This window comes from Saccostrea echinata, unplaced genomic scaffold, assembly GCF_033153115.1.
Source record: "Saccostrea echinata isolate AGI-Se365-2 ecotype Australia unplaced genomic scaffold, CSIRO_AGI_Sech_v1 ptg000002l, whole genome shotgun sequence".
Taxonomy (NCBI): domain Eukaryota; kingdom Metazoa; phylum Mollusca; class Bivalvia; order Ostreida; family Ostreidae; genus Saccostrea; species Saccostrea echinata.
In genome coordinates this window covers 31973285-31994832 of record NW_026889751.1, presented here as the reverse complement: position 1 = coordinate 31994832, position 21548 = coordinate 31973285, and the positions used below count along the sequence as shown (strand labels likewise).

The 21548-nt window shown below is 34.5% G+C and overlaps 1 protein-coding gene across 2 annotated transcripts in view; it reads right to left on the bottom strand.

The window, feature by feature from the left end:
- Positions 1 to 14631, bottom strand: part of LOC133177663 (gephyrin-like) — a 55389-nt gene extending 40758 nt beyond the window's left edge. Inside the window, exons 1-8 of one of the 2 annotated variants that reach the window (XM_061312607.1) lie at positions 14572 to 14631; positions 11952 to 12030; positions 11139 to 11289; positions 10780 to 10874; positions 9705 to 9771; positions 7963 to 8085; positions 4133 to 5447; positions 1905 to 3736 (exon numbers count right to left, since the gene is read on the bottom strand). In XM_061312607.1, coding sequence (XP_061168591.1) covers positions 3132 to 3736; positions 4133 to 5447; positions 7963 to 8085; positions 9705 to 9771; positions 10780 to 10874; positions 11139 to 11289; positions 11952 to 12030; positions 14572 to 14629 — 2493 coding nt within the window. In that variant the 5' untranslated portion in view covers positions 14630 to 14631 and the 3' untranslated portion in view covers positions 1905 to 3131. Of the gene's footprint in view, positions 1 to 1904; positions 3737 to 4132; positions 5448 to 7962; positions 8086 to 9704; positions 9772 to 10779; positions 10875 to 11138; positions 11290 to 11951; positions 12031 to 14571 lie in introns of those variants that run through there. The other variant, XM_061312615.1, reaches the window with a different exon arrangement.
- Positions 14632 to 21548: the final 6917 nt, after the last annotated feature.

Genomic DNA, 21548 nt, shown 5'->3' with positions numbered 1-21548 from the left:
TGTTGAAGACTGGCGTATTTTAATTACATGTACATCTAAAAAACTAGATAAAATAACTTCATCATACTTTGAATTCATGACAATGTTTGGTAAAGCGCAAAGTAAAAATAAATAAAATTTAACTTTATGAACGACCCAAGAAAGTGCAAGGCGACATGATCAATAAAATGTTCTAATTTGACTGATAGAAAAAATGCGATATTAACATTCTATAGAAAAAAAGGAAATCAAATTAAAACACTTCCTCCGGGGAATTTTTGTTTTTATTGCACATAATAGATTCTTGCGTACAAGTTCAATTTTTAATGAATGAACAATATCTTCAGCTCTGACGGGTTTATGAAACCGACAAATAAATGTCATGGAAATATTTCTCAGCTAGAACAGTAATGAGAAATTGCATAACACCGAAATGCTTTTAGAATGTGGGCTTTTCCCCCTTGCCTTATTCCCCAGCGTTGCGGTTGCACTCTTGGTGACATATTTCATTATGGGTAGGAAACACGAATGACCTTTAACTTAGACAAACGGCGAGGCAAACAATCTCGTTGTCAATCGACTTCATTTCTAAAAATTCGCTAGAGCAAATCTTTCCAAGAAAAACTTAAGAAAATACATTGTAATCAAATCTAAATTATTTTCTAATGCGCTTATAGCTCAGTTCATTTACAGACTATAATCTTGTTCACGATTTATGAAGGGTGAGCACGATAAAATTTAATTAGAAAAATCCAATAATACTTTTACTTCTCACCTTAATTTCTCTAGTGTGGGTTACTAAAGCCAAAGAACAAAATTTTTTTGCTAAAATTTCCCTTTTCTAAACTTTTAATCAGCAGTACGTTACTAGTATATCAAGTGATTTAATGCTGCCATACAAGTAGAAAACCTATATACACAGGTCACATTTTAATTAAGGTTCATCACCCCTTTCTCTATTAACTCAAAGAAAATTTAGCAAAACTTTCAGCCCCCCCACCCCATTCATCCACCCACCCCCACCCTTTCAAAAAAATTCTAATTTATAATTTAAATGCTAATAATTTCAGGACGCCCTGCAAAATTTGACAGAAATTAGCTTTTAACTTGACATATATATAAAGGAATGATATTTATTTACCCAAAGTGGAGCTATCTCTCTTATCATAGGGCCGATAAACCTTAATGACACAAAAATTTCCCATGGTTTTATCGAATTCTGATATCGTAATAAAATATTTTGAGAAGATGTCTTATTCCTGTTTTCATTTAACGGTTTGCTTGAAGAGCACACTCAACCAAGCAAACTTAAAATATTCTTCATTGTTATAACTTAAAAAATTCTAAAATAATATCATACTTTTTTTCCCAATTGATCCAATTTGTCATGATTGTCGTTCTCTGCAGGATATTATAGAAGTATTACATGTGCTATATCGACCCCAGCAATGAGCATGTCCTAAGTTAGATTCCATACATTTTAGGACCCCCCCCCCCCCTCTCCCAGGGAACACGGAACTTTACTTGCATACGGAGCTAATAAAAACCTTTATACCCAATTTACAAGATGTCATGGCCACCCATATGATATACTGTCGTCGGTTCAATATTGGTACATATGTGTAAATCTCATGTTGCTGAAAGTATCGTACATTTTTATTATTATATGATACTTTTAAGTTAACTTTATTAAATTTTCTGTACAGTCTGTACACTAATGCTAGAAGACTTGACATTAAGAAACATAAAAAATGTGTTACATTCATCGTTCAAATATGTGAAATTACACAAGTTTTGTATCATTCATACGACCCGTGACTCTCAGTTCGACTGAATATTTAGATTTTGGTTTTCAGATTTAAGAACTTTTATAATTGAATGCATATCCTTAGTTAATATGAGTATAGATACAAAAAAAAAACAGATCAATTAAATACCTTTAATTGAATTAATGCAAATTGTTAGAATAAACATCAGAACGCATACATTGCTGTTAAAATACCGGTAGATTTGACAATAAATTGATACATGTACAGTGCGTACTGTTTTTCTAGTTTATAACATTTTTGGCAATTTCAGGATCGTAACAATTCAATACTGACACATACTGACGCATACTGACACATACTGACAAGTATTGACACGTTCTGACACATACTGAAACATTTATAATACATACATGTATCAGAAACAGCATCTGTCAATCAGAACCACTGACTTGCAGATTCAGGAGTGTAACAATGTACGGTATTTTAACAATATAACCACATCATTATATCAGACTTAATTAATCAAAAAGCAATATAGTTAATGCAACATCTATAGATAATTATATCAAATATTTCCAAAAAAATATCCAAATGAAAAAAAAAATCAAAATAAAATTATTTGATTTAATTGCATATCAATTAACAAACAGAAAAAATTTATAAAGGTTCAGGCAATGTTAAGGCGGGTAAAACAAATGTTCATCCAATCTGATTAAATCAAATATTTGATTCGCTACATCACACAATGTGTGGCGATCAACCTTAGCAGATCTAAAAATCTACATTTTCTAGATACTGAAAACTAAAAATCTAGTTGTAGTTGTACATAAGTAAAATGATGTTCACCGGAAAATAATCAAATGATATATGAAGCTCATTTATTTTGCATATAAAAATAAATGGACGGTTAATTAGCTTCAAATTCAAAGACAGTATTGGTCCAATAAATATTAGGTTACACTTTTGTCAACAGACACGATATATACGTATGCATGACAAGATTTACATGTACGTTGGTCAGTGATACAGAAGCATAATTCGTTCATTTCTTTCACAAAATTAGGTCATAAAATTATCAGTGAAGGTATCAGGATAAAGCAGCAGCGTTTATTTATTCATTTGATTGCTAAGAAACTCTTTCCCAAATAATTTACTTCATTTTTAAAGAGTTATGACACCAAATACTATAATATTTTGATCAAAACAAAAGTGTGGCACAAAACATTATTTTCGTAAATATTAAAATAAATATGGCACACAAACTATCACTTTCGTTAACATTTAAAAAAATTATGGCACAATTTTTTTTTTTAGTTTGAGTAAATATGAATTAGATAACACTGGTAATTGAGGCACTTCTACCTATTATGACTATCAATGACGTCACTGCTGATCGAAGGTCGGTAACCTAGGAATGGAAGAATCGTTTCCGGTTGGTTCAGACTCAGTAATCCATTCCATGATCTTCTGATTTGCCTCGGCTTCCGTGATTGGTTCAGGAAGTAGGCTTGGTGAGAGGCCTATAACCTGACTAGAACTTTCCGAAAATATGTCTCCGTCCTGGGAGACGGAAGCAAACATGACTGACTGCGCCACCTGTGAGACATTGACAGTAGGATTCTCTCCCTTTTCTTGAACACCACTGTTCAAACTTGACAAAGAATTCTGGACATTGCCTTTCTCTGTCTGTTGACTAGAGATTTGATTCTTGTTCCCTTTTTCATTATGTGACCCGTTTCCTTTGAGTACCTGGTAATCATCGGTTGTAGGACTTTCTCGAAATGTTCCCACTGGAATTTTGCGCGGCCGTTCTAGAGATAATCCATCCCAGCTATCCTGGTCCAGTGATGGTCGCCATATGCTGTCTTTGGGAACGTGAAGTCCCGTGATCTGCACCCGCCATCTCGTCAGGTCGCTGAGAAATAACTTAAATATGAGCATCACTTTACAATTATGGCGGTCCTGTTTATGTTGCATGCCTCGGCATCCTGAAAAATCAGACGAAAAAATTATTACATCAACTTACTAAATGTATGAATAAAAATCTTAAGCAATAGTACAAAGTTGGATTTTAAATTTTCGACATAAAATTCCGAGTTGTGTGGGGTTTTTTTTCAATAATTAGAGGGATTATGGTAGCCGACAATAGTTCATTGCACCTGAGGCACCCGGTTACATGTAATATAAATAACAGTAATTTTTCGACCTTTGTGTGCCTTTAGGTGTTAACTATTTATACATCAGAAAGATGAAGGGGAGCACGAGTTGCCCGATCGTTTACCCAGGACAAAATGTCAAAAATGGTTTACCTGTAATCTTACGCAAGCCATGAGCTACAATATATGTATATATATATGTATCAATAATGTTTAGAAATACTATACCTGGGATACATTTGCCACGCCCCCCGCACTTCCGCACACAGTTGCCATGACCTGGACACCACATGTACCAACTGACCACATATTCGTCCCGAACTAACTTCCGGTCTATCTTGGATTTCCGGGCCTGTCCCTCCTCTGTGTATTCAAAATAGTCGTCTAAGCTGTTCCGTGCCTGTTTTTGAGTTCCTCGCTTCCATGTCAACTTTGTGTTTTCCTTCACACCCTTCTGGCGACACAAAGTGACGTAATTTTTTTTAACGGCTCTTTTCCCTTTGTTGAGATATATACCTTGTATAAGGGGATGTTCTTTTAGAAATTCTCCCACTTTTACACCAACTTCAACAAAGTTTACCTCACCATACATTGATGACTTGTGAAGCTTGGCGCCTAAAAATCCAAATCTCTTGTCCATCCGTTTCCTTATCCTTCGGGTCTGTGACATGCTCCGTTTAACAATTTTAGCAGGTGGACTCATTATATCAGCCTCGTTGTCAAAATCGTAGATATTGGAATCATCTGTTTGAGTTTCCTGGTCGTCATGAGTGACGTCATCTTCGCTTTCGTCTGCGTAGGGTATAGTAGACTCTCCGTCAGAATGGTCTCTTTGAGACGATATATCGATGTCATCATCGGAATCGGACTCAAAAAAGTCCATCCGGTTCTTCTCTATCGGTTCGAAACACGACGAAATGTCCTTTCCCATGATCCTTTGCGCAACATTCTTCGCTTCGTCCACTGATGGGATTTTAGGAATTGCAAATGAGGGCGGCACAGGTCTTTCTAACATTGATATACTCGCTTCATGGGTTCTAACATTTATCAAACTATTTGCTGGACTTTCCACTCGAATGCTCTGCACACTTGGAGGTCCAGCAACAAGGAATTCGTCATTTGTCAGATCTGGCAAACTTCCCATAAAATCAAGACTCCTTATCGAACCCAGAGACGAAAGAGGGCGCTCAGTAAGAGCTTCCTCTTGGACTTCCGTTTCCCGCTCAGGAAATGACGTATTTTTACTAGAAGTTGTGTCATCAACCGTGTTGTTAATGACACTCTCTACACCCATGCCATAAACATCACGCCGATTTTGGTCGGCGGGGGCGTACGAGTCGCGTTTTTTCGACAACTCAGTCGTAAAAGTTTCCTTCCGGTCTAAGTTGATAACAGATATTGTGTTGGATTTAGGTGAGTACTTTATTTTTCTTTGAGGTCGTGTTCGATAAAATGGAGTTTTCTGAATTCGATTATCCAACGATTTCTCCACCTCCCGCCGACAAACACCTATTGTTTCGTTTTGGGAGCCTTTTCCCTTCACCTAGGAAATTTAAAATGTCTCATTATTAATTCCTTTAAAAAAAATCTTACAAGCCAGGCTTTAATCTTTTATAAAACAAATGTTTAAAGCATTCTTTTCATTGTCATTTGTCTATTCTCATTAAAAAAAATACATGTTTATATTTATCTTGTAAAATAAAATACTGAGAAAGGTAAGTTTTATCATAATGTCAAACGGTTTGAAATGAAGAGAAAACTGAGAGTCACGAGAACTTATGGAGTTCTATAAGTTTGGCACTACATAAACAAAATAAAAATCCTGAAGCACCAAAAGAAGACTTCCAGTTATTGACAAAAAGTCCTAAATAGAGAACACCGACTTCACTGTTTGAGTGATTATCTCACAGGTCTGTTATTAAAATTTTAGTAAATTAATCATCATTTCTTCTATAAATTCAAGTGTTATGAGAACAGAAATCCCTGATGAAACTGTAGCTCTACTGGTTTGTACTCATTATAAAAGAAAAGTCTGTGGCATCTGGATTTGAAAGTTGTACAGGTGTAGCTATGGCAAAACTGATAAATATGATCCTTCAGTTGGTTTAATTTACTAGTGTGCCAATTAAAATTGTAGGAAAACTGTAGGAGGAGTAGTATTTTGATTTTTTTTCAGACAACAGAAAGACAAGATGGACACCAGCTTACAATCACATAAGTTATTCTTGTCTAGGCCTTTGACCAGTAGAGCTAGAAATGTTAAAATTCTTTCACATGTTTTAGATACTTCAAAGCATTTAAACATAAACTTATCACTGACAATAATAATAAAAATATGTTATAATAATGATAAAATATGTTACAATGCAAACTTTTTTTTACTGTTGTACATACTTTCAAAGTATTTCAATAAATGTTACGGACAAGTTTTTTTTTCAAAGTATCTTAAATGTTAAAGTTTGTTTGCACTAGGGAAAACAGTACAGATTCTGAAGAATTCATTATAAACTGTTCTCAGAAAAAAATCTTAATCATTGAAATTCATACTTTTCTTTTCTGAAGATTGTTTATAGTTTATTCTGCTATCTTATTTGGAGGCAATCCCCTTTTTTCTGTGAAATATACAAAAAGAAGTCTTTTTTGAGATTGAACAGTCATAAAAGAATTCCACTATTACTGTGCTATGAGTGAGATTACTAACAGAACAATCTCTAAGTCTTGAAACAGTATCAATGGGTCTGAAGATTATGGCCACTTGTCATGTAAGGGATAGAATTGCTTAATATAGTGATTTTATACAGAAAATAACACTGGACAGGGTTAAAATTGATTGCAAATAGCAGCAAGTCCCTAAATTCAAAGGGCCACCACTGTTGCCAAGTCTCTACTCCTTTCGTTGTGAAAGAAGTAGTCTAAGAGACAAATGTTTAGGAATAAGGAATCTTCATGTTTCCTTTTACAGAACACAAAACCAATTGAAATGTCCTTTAAAATCCAAACAATCTTTTGCAGAGACTGAAAGCCATTGTCCAGTTCTGGCAAAACATAGTGTTTCTAATACAAATACATAACTTTTATAACATGTATGCAGCACAATTCAAATATATAACAGAATTAGCTTAAGGGTGACCAACAATATGGTTTTAACCTTTAGCACACACATTTTATAATATGCTTCACCAACTGAGCTATAAATTATATGTAAAGGTACACATGTAACCCACTCGCTAGTGCTATCAGGAATGTGGCCTCACTCTTGAGAACAACCACTCTACATCCCTACAATTTGTTTTTGGAATCTATTTTTTTTTTTGGTGTTCAGCAGGAATGTTCCTTTTTTACAGTCACAATTCCCTGTAATCACAATTTCTGTACACTCCTCAATAGACAATTATGCAGATTTCTTTTATTCATTTCATTTTCTTGTTTATTTGTAGTGTATAAAACTTTCTATACTGACAAACCAGCATGCAGACTTAAACATTAATGTAGGGGACAATACACATTTTCTCCTTGATATATATAAGAAATAGAACATAGCAAGGTTCAGTTTACAGCCAAATTTTTCATTGGTTCTAACCTACAACATTTGACTGGGTCAAGAGAGACAATGCATCTTGAATCCTATTACAATATCATGTACTGTTAATGTCCTTTTCATTCTCAGGATATCAATTTTACAAAAGAATTTCAAACAAACACCCTGTTTGAATGAAGAAGGATTAATTTTTTAACTGGCTATCATATAGCCACTTTCTGCTGGTCAATTTCTTTCAGCTTATGACAATACAATTTTGATATTTTTATACAATTTTACAAATACACGCCTTTTCATCAGCTTTGTCTAGGGCTGCATTCCCGGTCTTATGCTAAGTAACTAGCTTACCTCCTGGACAAGATATCATCTACTGAACACACCTATAAATTATGTTTGTTTTCACAGGGCTATACTAGATGTTCATTCAACTTTGTAGCACTATCTAGCAATACGTAGCTTCTATGACCTTGGATATAGCCCTGTCTTGCCTACAATAATTCCATTACAACAATGGACTTACTGCAGTAGGAATCTCCACTCCCCTTGACTGAAGGTCAGTGTGGGTAGTCTGAATTTCCTCTGTTTTGTCCCTGAGTAGATCAATAGCATGGGGAATCCCTGGACAAACAAATCGTAGACATTCCTGTAAATATAACCCATGTGTATATTATTGTGCAGACATTCCTGTAAATATAACCCATGTGTATGATATTGTGTAGACATTCCTGTAAGTATAACTCCTGTGTATGATATTGTGTAGACATTCTTGTAAATATAACCCATGTGTTTGATATTGTGTAGACATTCTTGTAAATATAACTCATGTGTATGATATTGTGTAGACATTCCTGTAATAATAACCCATATGTATGATATTGTGTAGACATTCCTGTAAATAAAGCCTGTATATGTCATGTGTATGATAATGTGTAGACATTCCTGTAAATATAACTCATGTGTATGATATTGTGTAGACATTCCTGTAAATATAATCCATCTATGATATTATGTAGACATTCCTGTAAATATTACTTGTGTATGATATTGTGTAGACATTCCTGTAAACATAACTCATGTGTATGATATTGTGTATACATTCCTGTAAATATAACCCCTGTGTATAATATTGTGTAGACATTCCTGTAAATATAACTCATGTGTATGATATTGTGTAGACATTTCTGTAAACAAAGCTAGTACATGTCATGTGTTTGATATTGTGTAGACATTCCTGTAAACAAAGCTAGTACATGTCATGTGTTTGATATCGTGGCTTAAAGTAGTGACTTATTCTGTATAAAACAAAGTGATGAAGATGAATGATGCAGTTCCAAAACTAGTTCTTCCAAATACTTCAGCCTCCCCATCCCTCCTTATCAGGTAATATCAAAAGTCAGGGAAGGTGACATTCTAAAAATAAAAGGGTGTCTAGGGTTCCTTCTTCACTGGAGTAGAGGGGACAATGCCAGAATACCCAGAATTATGTTATTTAAGCCGGGGGAATTCCCCAGCCCCAAGATCTTAAGGACAACCCCGAAAGTTCATCAAAAACATTGCTGTGTTTTTATAATCACATCAAATTCAGACGAGTATTAAAAGTGCATCTGAGTTGTCTACTTCCAGTACAGGGCTTAAAAAGTTTCCAGTGATTCAAAATGGCTACCTACATAATATTGTACTCAAATGAAAATGAAAGACAAAATATTTTGTATACTGAAAGATCATAAATGATTGGGTTAAATGGGCATCCACATTGAAATGGTCTGTATACAAATGCAAACAGGATATTAACCTATCCATTAAAAGAAATCCATATAATTTAGAGGTGTCCAAAGAGGACTACCTTTATTCAAGTGGAATATTTAGTGAGACACGGTTTAAGTAATTTGTCCTTAAGAATTTTTATATACATGTACATGTTTGTGTAGTAAATAAGTAATTTGGCAACCCTATGCCAAGAAAGATATACATAGCTATCTCCTCACAAATAATGCCAAATTGAATTCTCTCAAAAAAAAAACTCTGCCTATATGATAATACTATCTTAAGATGAGAACAGGGCAATTTGGAAAAGTTATATCCAGAAACAAAATGCAGTATCTCATATTAAAGCTTGGATTTGTATTTAAATACTGACTGTACATTTTATAATTATAATAATATAAATTATAATTTTAACTAAATTAAACTAAAGAAATTTAGTTTTTTAAGTGAACTGAGCAACTGAGCTGGTCACAAATTTGATTATTATGTACTACTGACCTCGGAAGCTTTGGCACTTCCTGGCAGATTGATTATGAGTGTACCGCCTCGTATTCCACAGACCAACCTAAAAAAGGAATTTAATAAATCAACTTACAATCACTGTAGATGAATTTCTAAGACTGTTATTGATGAGAAATTTAGTATCAATATCCCAATTAACAATTTAAAAACTATAGATTCATTAAAAAAAAATTAATGCACATATAGTCAAACATGGATTTAATAGTCTTTTCCTATCTGGGCTTAGAAGGTAATTAAACACAGATTTATTATTATAGTAAGTAACATTCCGCATACTTTAACCTAACACACTAACATTTATTTAATTTTACATATATACTCCTCTCCAATTTTCCTCAGGTTTCATGAATGTTAAGACATTCTCACTTTGAAAAACATACATTTCAATGTACCCAGGTATGGCTTATCAGGTGTTAGTCATGTGACTTTAAAGGACTTACCTGGGTGCCTTCATTATAGAGCAGTCATGGTTCTAAAATTTTTCAGGTCGGGTCAGTTCTGTTAATTTCAGTACGGTTTCCTTTTTTTTTTCGGTAAGGTTATTTACATCTTAATTTCATGAATTTAACTTGAAAAATCCTTATTTGATAGTTAAATTCACCTTTAAAACAAATCTTAACCATTTTACATCTTGACGTAGTTGTTTAGGAATACAAGGCCGTGGCTATTAGCTACAACCTGACCATTCCTGCTGGTTTTGATAATTATCTAATCCTTTCGTGACAAGTGTTTTGGCATGGAATGAAGTAGAATTCAGTTGTGATGTTTATCACTGTTTTATCACTATCATTTTTTTTTTTATTTCGACGCCATCTTTTGTATAAAACAGATTCTTATATATAAACCAGACCCAAAAGGAAATCCAGAAAAGTGGAACCGAAACCAAACCGAACAACTTGGACCACAGTTTTTGGTTATTTTGGGAAACTGTGACAGCCCTAGCCTTCAATGCCAATGAATTGTGACCCCCTAAGGACTTACCTGGACAGCATAGCTAATGGAGTGACCTCTAGAGACTGTTTCAATGAATGGTGACCCCTTAAGAACTTACCTGGACAGCATAGCTAATGGTGTGACCTCTAGAGACTGTTTCAACATGGCCAAGGTCATACCTAAGGCTTCTTTCTCAAGGACTGACTTGGTGGCCTACAAAGAAGAAAATTTGCATATATACCGGGGTAATCCAGAATTGAAATGAAAGTGCTTTTTAGTGCTTTAAGGAAGATAACTTTTATTACTCTTGAAAAATGATTGGGAAATTTTTTTTGGAGAAAAACCTACTTTGTTTCAGCCACAACAACATGAACAAATGCACTATTTCTAACAGTAACTAATTTGCAAATACAATACACTATATTTTCTTGGTCCCTTCAATAATAAAAAAAATAAAGCGTTAATACACCATCTTACCTCGGGTGTGACATCTCGGGGGGAGAACCCTGTCCCTCCTGTGGTCAATATGAGGTCCATTCTCCGTTTATCACTCCACTCGACCAGCGTAGACTTGATCTGTTCCTCCTCATCCGGGACAATCTTAGTCACCATCACACGGCCCGGGATTCTGTAAATCATAGCTAAATCATTACATAGTCACCACCACACGGCCCGGGATTCTGTAAATCAGGGTTACATCATTACATTTCTATACTGCATAACCCAAGGAAGCAGATACCTAGGTTGAATTGGCTTCATTTCTTTTTTTTCTAATGACAAATGTAAACTTAAGACATGTTCCTTCTCAGGAGAAACATACAGGGTTACACGTGTATATGGGTCTCACAGCACAGTTGTCAGAAACTGATCATGACAGGAAAACAATAAAAAATTGCCTGGACTGATAAAACTCTTGGATACGTCAGTCCAGATGAATGATAAACTTTTTAAAAAAATTGCAGAGCAATCAAAATAAAGAACACAGATGAACAGACCCTTCTTCTGACTGACAAACTCTGTCAGTCCACATGTCTGAGATTTTTTTTTAGAAAATTTAAACAACTCTTGAGAACATCTAATACTTTAAATATACTTATAAAAGAAGACAGCATGAATCATATTTTTATTAGTGCTTTTGCATTGCTTTTTATCCACGAATTGGAGTATATTTAGAACTAAAACGAGTTGTTTTTAAAATTCAAGTGCGCTATTTATGATTGCACTTATCAGTGGAAGAAAACAAACTCAATTTGGACTGCACTCATTAATGTATGTTAAGAGTATACTTACACTTTTTTGTCCTGAATTAATACAAACAGGTTCTTACAGCTTTCATCAATCGCCTCATTTCTGTAGCACCTGTCACTGACTGAAAACAAAGGAAATACTCCTTATACATGTTATATGTACGTGATTTCACTAATTCTGACACTTATACGATAACAATAGCACATCTAATTTAAATTTGTAAACCGCTCAATGGAAGAAAGATTTTAAAGGTAAAAATCTGACAACTCCCAGATAATCACAGAGACCCGATAGATACAGATGAAGTTTGCAGAATTCCCATTTACATCCAAAATCATAAACAGTGGAGTATCAGTATTTGGGAAATTAATTACCCAAACACATTCTGGACAAAACATTAGTTGACAAGAGAATTTTCATTTATATCTTCAAATAATAAAAGGTACAATTCAGAAATTTGCTTTTGAAGAAAACAGGTTTCCAGATTAATGAGGCTTCTCTTTATTTTAAAACCATAATGTAAACATTTTTTTTTAGTCCACACTGTGCAGTTGACTACAGGTGCTTTGTCTCAATGATTCTGAACCCTAGACTATCAGGCTGCGGGGCCTTAAAACTTAGACGAGCTCACTTTTGATCTCAGTCTCACTTGTAAGTGGAAAAGTGAGACAGAGATCAAAAATGAGCTTGTCTAAGTTTTATGGCCCTGGAGCCTGGACATGCAGTCAAATTAGGGAAGTCGAGTAGATAACGAGATATTTTTCATGCTGATGCATGGTTTGCACTGGTATGTTTCACTTCAATTCTGTTCATGCTCAGATGGATTGCACTGCGGGTTTTGTTAACTAAATATTAAAATAGCACAATATGAAAATTTTGTATTGAATTTTGTTAAGCAAACTTTCATATGCACATGAATGATTTAATACATTGACTGTTTTTTGTCACTGTAAGGTTTATTTTAAATACTGCATGACCATGCCCAATTCATTTAATATTACTCTAATAAAAATTTCCATCTAATAAACCTGCACTTATTAAAAATTAATTCAGCGTACATGTAGCTTGATTATAGTTTGATCTACAAATTAACCTAGATATACGTCACTATAAAATGAAATCAAGAGAAAATATTCTTTTAATATGTACTGAAGGTTAACACACAGATACATGTAAATTATACAATATGTTATTGGCATGTTATGGCAGTGTGAGTTTACAGGTTTAATTAACACAATGGTATATAATTATATGTATGTTCAAATCTAGCATCACCAGCACATCAACATTTTTACTGGCAGTCCAAAGGGCAAGTGCACTCAAACTTTTGAGTTGTCCAAATGCAAATCTCCGATGCCCAAAAACTTAGACAGAATAAAGTAACTAATCATGATTATTATTGTAAATGTTAGGATTAGAAAAAGTGTGACCAAATACTGTTCTATTGAATTCGGCTAGTTGAGTTGAAAAAAAAAATGATTTGCTGCTGACACTAGATTTGTGCACATATATGTATATTATCCATTCCTGTCAATAAAACTCAGAGCTGTAAACTCAGTTTGGACTAGTACTGCACATTGATCCTATAGAATGCTTTGCAACAACTTCACAATCCTTTGGCAAGTATATCTACTTAATTTTGAATCCTGACTATAACATCACAGTCTATGCAGACCTTCCAAATGTCTCATGTGTTTGAAGAGGTGAATAAGAGTTAAGAGTGAATGATTCACAATTGTGATCGCCCCAATGGTAACTCCATCAACATATATATATATATATATATATATATATATATATATATATATATATATATATATATATATATATATATATATATATATATATATATATATATATATATATCTTTTTATGTCTTTCTCCTATCAATCATGCAACTCTTTCTCTCTTGTGTGTATGTATATTGTATTACATGTATATGACTATATATAAATGTCAATTTACAATGTACTTTCTTTTTGCCCAATGAGGGCCCTTAATTGGTAAATAAACTAATTGAATTATATTAATGCTCTTATATGGAACTTATTATAAATATAAGATGTACTCATGTATGATGGAAAAATAAAAATTAAATCAAGACAGTTTGTTTTGCTTTCAGTGAGAAACATCACAGAACAAATAAACTCATTCATTGCAAAACTGAATCGATGCAGCACCAAACATCCTTGATTGGTTATGTTGGTACTGCTTATCTAAATAACTTGTATAAACTGGAGCTTGAACCTGAAATTTCTCGATTTGCTTGCTTTAGCTTAGTTCTGTGTAATTTAGCATTATTTTAATGTATATCAAGTATACTTACATGTAGATACGAATCATTTGAAGGAGAAATTTAATGATTGTTGAGACTTTGTTTGGAATTTTTAATCAATAACTTCTGTAAATGACCATGCCAAAACTTTTAGTCCTGTAAATGCAGCTCTGTTATGGGAAAAAGTGTCTGTGTTAAAGTGAGACGCAGTAGCCCCATGTATGCCCATATACAGCTATGTACAATGTGCAGTAAACAGCTGAACAGCGTGCGCAATCTACTTTCGTTTTTGTTCAGATATTTTTCCCTTGGGCACCCATCCATGACAGTTTATCTGGCCAGTTCCTGACTTATATTCACTCATGACCCACTTTCTGGGAGGCATACCTGTAAGAATACCAATCTGTATCTCCGTCATCTTCTTCCCCGCTCCCGAAGAATCCATGTTTAAACTTCCCAAATTACGGAATGTTGAGCCCGATTTATTAAAGCAGAGACAACGATTAAAACGATTAACCCCATTAAAGATTTAAAACTTATGATGTCCGAAAAAGTACTATGTCCGTGACACTAAAATAAGAGGCCCATGGGCCAAATCGCTCACCAGAGCTCTCATCTGTTCTTCAGAAGTTTTCCCTCTCTATTACCTATTTTGAGTGTGATATTGCACCCGGCCCTTCAAAAACAAAATATCAAAAATATCATTTTTGAAATAAATTCAGCATTCATCTGTTAGATTTTGATTATCAAACACTTCAAAGATGCACTAAAATGGTTCCCATTTAATTTATGAAAAATTTTCCGGCTCAGAGAGGGAACACATTTACACTGAATCAATTACGTAGCCCCTCTACAGACCCTCCTCCGCACCCCGCAACATATAGATCCGTCCCATAAAACATTTTGACCCTATGTTGTGGTCCCACCCTAGCCTCAAGGGGTTAAGATATATCCAAACTTGAATTCATCACTTTGAAATGCATCAATATGACTAATATGTGGTACTGATGCTCCCTTTGGAAAAGATTTGATTTTTTTTTTCCTGTAGCCTTCACGTACATACATGTACATGCATAATTTAGAATTTAATCTCAAATTTTTGCCCCGTATCCTAACCGCGGGGTCAATGTATAAAAAGGTAATTGCAGCTAAGCGATGTTTGCATTTTAATATCATTTAGTAGACCTGCTACTCTTGAGAAAGATTTCTTCCCTTCACATGCACATAAGTGTCTTGTAAATCTCAGAGAAAACTCTGATACCGAAAATCTGAGTTAGACGTGCTCTATTTATACCCTATAAAATATTATTAATCGTGATCTTTTTTCCCCTTTTTTTTTAATAGGAAATTTTTCATATCCTTTCCTTTTATGACCCCGCCCTATCCTTGGAGGCGACGATTTCTATAATTTGAAATATAAATCTATACTATAACAGTAACGTGGGCATGGTAACAAATAATTATGACTAACCACGGCTTTGCTGATTCCTAAAACAATTTTCCACTACATTCCCACGTAAAACTTTATTCCCCTATTGAGGCCCAGTTGCTACCCCAAATTCCATGATTGAAGAAACTTGAACCTACACAAAACGACGATATATCGTTTCCCACTTATCATAACTAAACATGACAAAATTGTTCTTCTGAAGAAGAATCTAAAAGATTTTTAGCTATATATTCACGTGTAAAATATTATTCTCCTATGGCCTCACGCTAGCGCTGTACCTGGAGTCATGTGATTTGAATTATATTGAATTTACCCAATATCATGAAGCCTGCGTATTATAAGTTTCATTGTTTTCGGTCCACAAGTTCTTGAGAAGAAAGTTTTTACCAATTTTTTCACAAATTCTTAGTTATCTCTCTTTGAAAGAATGCATGACTATTTATTGAATAAACGAATCCCCATCACTGAAGGATACACTATGGATAGTTTGGTTGAAATTGGTAAGTAGTTCTGGAGAAGAGGTCCATACTCTACTTTTTTTTTTTTACAGATGACAGGACATACTGACGAGGACACTTTTCGATCAAAAAGCTCCCTTGAACCTTTGGCTCTGGTGAGCTGACAATATTGATTCCAAAGACAATTGTGGGTATAGCCCTACATTCTACTGATTTGAAATCGGCATTTCTTTTGAATTTTCTAATATATGCTTTTGCTGCCTTGGACAACATCTTGTTAAATCAGGTAATTAATAAGATAATTAAATAAGATCTTCAAAACGTGTATACCCCTTGGGAATCAAAGCCATTAATCAGATAAACTGTGAAAATAAAAAAAAAAAATCGATCGTATATGAGACCGCCCAAGGACGGTGTTTGAAAGCTTAGACCGATTCAAATGAAATGTTTTTCTCATCTTTAAGCGTAGCTCAAGTAAAGGCACATTTCCAATATCACTACCTCCACAGTGAATAATTAAAATTTCAGGCGATGGTTCATACCTCGATAGTAACTGAATGCGGGCCGAGGGAACAACTTCCTCCATGTTAGATCACCCTTGCCCTGCCCAAGGACGTGATAATTTAGTCGTCTAAGTCCCAGATGAAAGGCTTGCGCGTTGGAAAGCCCGGTTGGTAATGGATGACCCAAATATCCATATACTTTGTCCCTGCCCTATGTGATAAATTATATTTCACTTAGTTCTAATATATTAAGTTTAATATAAGTCTATATATAAGTCTGATATAAGTTTTATAAGCATGATAAATCCATCTACCGTTTTTCATTATAATTTCGGATTCAGAATGCCCTTTAGAAAAGAAGTCCGAGGCAGCCCCAATTTGGAACGAGTGGGAAGTGTAACGTGAGTTTGAAAGACCTAAAATATTTAGGCACCTATTGCTTATTTGTAAATTGATAACGGGAAAGTGGGCTGTCGTCTACGTGAATAAAAAGCTGACCATTTATTTTTGGTCTGACAGACAAATATCTTTGCAAATGAAAGAGGGGCATATAACTGGCATAGATCACTCGTTCAACTGAATTGCTGAAGCATTTCCTGTTTGGTCAGTCTTGGAATATGTAACTACTGTTATTTTTTTTAATACTTTCTTATTTAATGACTGATTGAATAAAATGTGTATACTGTTAATGCCCACAATATGGCGAATATCACCTGTTTTATTGCATGTAAATTTACCGACTCTCAAAAAGGCATGGTACGCTAGGAAAAAGGCAGAGCAAAATAGGTATGTTTCAAAGTTAGAGGAGCACACTTAACTTGAAATTGGTGTGAGCTTTTTCAAAATGATTTCGGAAATCGGTAAACAACGGTCTTCTGATTTGCGGGAACGTGTTATACCCTCTAATAATTTCCTAACCAGGAAGCATTGTATATAGTCATTGACATATTGGTACCTATCAATTTGCATTTAAAACTTATCCAGATAAATAAGCTGATATTGTACTTTAGATGCTGTACGCTAAATCACGAAGGGTCAAGTGAGTGATGAATATACACAAGTGAGAGAGGGAAGGACTCCAAATCTAGACCTTAGTCATTCCTGAAAGTAAAAAATATCTACTTGAGTACTGCAGTTTCGTGTTTGGGGCGTTAAATGATCTATGTCAGATCTAATATAAAAAACAAGAGGCCCATGGGCAACAATGCTTACCTGAATCAATATGGCCTTGGTCTTCTTCATCTGAAGATTTTTTCTTATATATTCCTATGTACAACTTTCATTCCCCATTGTGGCCCCACCCTACCCCCAGGGGTCATGATTTGAACAAATTTGAATCTACACTACTTGTACCTGAGGATACTTCCATATCAATATGACTAATCATGGCTTTGCTGTTCTTGAGAAGAAGATTTTTCAAGATTTTCCCTATATATTCCTATATAAAATTTGATCCCCTATTGTGCCCCCACCCTACTCCCGGGATTTTAAAACACAAGAATCTATACTATCTGAGGATGCTTTTATATCAATATGACTAATCATGGCTTTGCTGTTCTTGAGACGATTTTCAAGATTTTTTGCTCTATATATTCCCATGTAAAAATGTGATCCCCTATTGTGCCCCCACCCTACCCACGTGGGTCATAATTTGAACAAACTTGAATCTACACTATATGAGGATGCTTTCGTATCAAAATGACTTTTCAAGGGTTTGCTTTTCTTGAGAAGAAGATTTTTCAAGATTTTTTTCCTATATATTTCTTCTTTGAACCCCTATTTTGCCCCCAACCTTAATCCGGGGGTCATGACTTGAACAATATTGAATTAACACTATATAATGAAGCTAGGACTCACATAAGTTTCTTTTTTTTTTTTTTTTTTTTTTTTTTTTTTTTTTTTTTGGTTTCACGCAGTTTAATCGGGTACAAGTGAACTTATTTCATTGCTATAATAATTTGATTTATTTTGTAATGAAAATAAATTGTACTATAAAACAAAATAACATTTTTTTTTCTCATTACGTTTTCTTTACCCAGGAGAAATTATGTATATCCGAGTAGCAGTTTTGCTTAGCGATACTCGAATCGTTCGACGGTTTCAAAACCGGGTACTCGTTGCCACCACTACTTTAAATTGATGAGAAACATGTCGGTCACCATACGGCCAAACGATTCCTTGTATTTTCAAACATAACCATTTTAACGACCATAAAATTTGCGATATCCTGACGTTAAACGAGAACACCTTGTACCATCGACTTTCGTGTTACTTAGTAGACTGCGTTTAAAAATTGATTGTTCTCCGAACATGCTCTTGCATTGAGTAACGAATCAGCTGGTAGACAACACCATATACAGGTGATTGTGGAATATTACTGCATAAAGGAGAAAGTGGTCTATAAATGTTCATGATTACATTATGTCCTGTATTTAAAATTTATTGTTTAATTTTCCTTTAAAAGAACCCTGGTAAAATACAATGTACACTATAGTTTACTTCAGTTAACTTTTATTTAGTAACAAAATTTCAACGTCTTTTTCTAAGGTTAATCCAATTTTAACTGTGTTTAACTACTGTGAAAACACTAATATTCGCTGGGGGTTAATTGTCATTGTTTACCTGGTATGAAGAGACCCACGATCTCGTATTCTCCACGAAATGCCAAAACTTCATACATGTACTACAGTATAATTTTCTCCTTTAACAGGGAAATCAAATCTCGTACCAGTAAAACTTCCTCAAACCACGAAAATTCCACCCCAGGCCCCGGGATCATGAAACATCTTAAGCTTAAGTAATCTTTATGTTGTACTCAATTTTTGTAAAAGTTAAGCAGAACAAAATTAAAATATTTTTTCAATATTGCTTTACAAAACATTTGATGTCTGCAAAGGGTGTATTCGGGTTTTCAAAAGCTTTGGCCTATAGAAGAGAAAAAAGTTTCCCGGAAAAAGTAATATTCAAAAATCAATGTTCATTTAATTTAGATGTTTTCTACCATTTATTTGTCTAAATTTTTCAAATTTGCATTTTAAACCTAAACTTTATTATTTGCAACTTTAAAATTAACCCCCGAAGTTGGCCTAAAGAGCATTTTGTCCCTTAAAGCACCGATTTTTGCGTGAATTTTGGTCCTGAAGTCCTATAGGAAAGACCTGCTCCTAAATAAAATTATGATATTTTGATAGGTTATGGTGTAAGGAATAATCAAAGATAAGATACTTTAGGGGCACCCCGGCTTTAGGGTCGAAAATCACAAAAAACTACAAAATAAGGAAGACCTGTTTTTGACAAACCTGCATGGTTCACATTTATGACAACCGTATTCATAATCAGGATTGATCAATTGGTATACAGCTGAGTATTAACACGGAGGATATTTTTTAGAGTCGTGGATCGAATCCACCTGGTACCACACTTTATAGATTTAAATTCTCGACTTTTCAAAGACTATTTTAATTTTATTTATAGGTTTTGGTGTATTTCCCTGCAATTATCTATCTTTTATGCATGTTCATTCTTGATATAAAAGACACTAATGAGAGAGCAAATCGTGAATTTCATTGTAGCTAAAACACAGTCAAGCGGAACTATACCTAAGTATAACGCACTTTCTTCGAGGAAAAGAAATTAAAAGAATTATCTACTCTGTGTTATTCGATACAGGTATTCTCACCTGAAATGAACTGCGATGGGTTTCTATATTACATATATTCCTTAGAATTTAATCACCTTGCTTTTACTCCGTCTGCACTACTGGTGCTTGTCTGGGTTATTGCACTGGAAAGTACGTTACTTATTGCTTATATTATTTGAGCTTAATATATTTAGAACTACATACATGTACTTTTGTTCTGTGTCAATGTTCTAAACTCAGATCCCAAGGTTTGAAACAGAAGGGCTACATATCAGTATCTGCTCTTCATTGGATTTCATTTATATACTGAAACGCAAAAAAAAAAAAAAAAAACGCAACAAGCAGTAATCTTCAAATATTTTTTATGCAATGATTTTCAAAAATGAATACAGTAAGGTAAAACTCGATTCAAAAACATCAAAGATTTGAAAAAATGTAAAATGATTATCTTTTAGCTTTAGAAAGTAAGACATGAATGTTAAAACACCCCACCCTGGCCATTCAATTACAGCGTGCAAGTCTGCCATGTGCAACAGTTGCAGCTTGATTTCTTTGATGCAATAGGTTCATCAATCTCGAGATCTGAGCGAAAGAAATATCCTTTGCCATTTTTAAACGCCTGTTTCTCAGATGATGAGGTCGAATTTTCTCTAGCCAAGCGCAGTGAAGCAACACTTGGACTTCCGGTCCAAGGACTGTCATTCATGCTAATGATACCCAAGAACCTGTTGAGGCATGATGTGGTGCATATTTGCATCTGCAACTCTCCATCACCTTTATTGTGAGATTTTCCAGATGGAGCAATGGAAATGCGTACTTAATTTTATAAGCTGAACACGACTCGTAAATAGGCATACGCCATTTTCGATATCATATCTACGATACATCAACACCAGGGTATACTCTTCGCATTCGTTACACCTGACTGCTTTATTGTCTTGCGTGGAATGTCGAACCGTGTTCGTGCTGGTTATCTTGCATTACCTTTGTTTACATTTTATTGTAGTTACGTGTATCTGTGTTTGTATACTGCACTGACCTGTACAAATATAATTGTAAGTTTCTTTTGTATCTTACTTTCCTGCATTAGACGAGGTATTACAGCTATTTTTGTCGCTACCGAGTGCTGTATAGCATACGTCCGTCTACACCGGTGTCGACTGATTATACTGAACAGTGCCCAAGTCCGGCCCTTTATATAGGGGTCCTCAGATATAGCGAGAATCCGAACAAAAATGGCGGATACATTGCTTTTACGAATCATGTTCAGCTTTAAGTCATTTTTAGGAAGCCTTAGTATCGCTTTCGGAAAA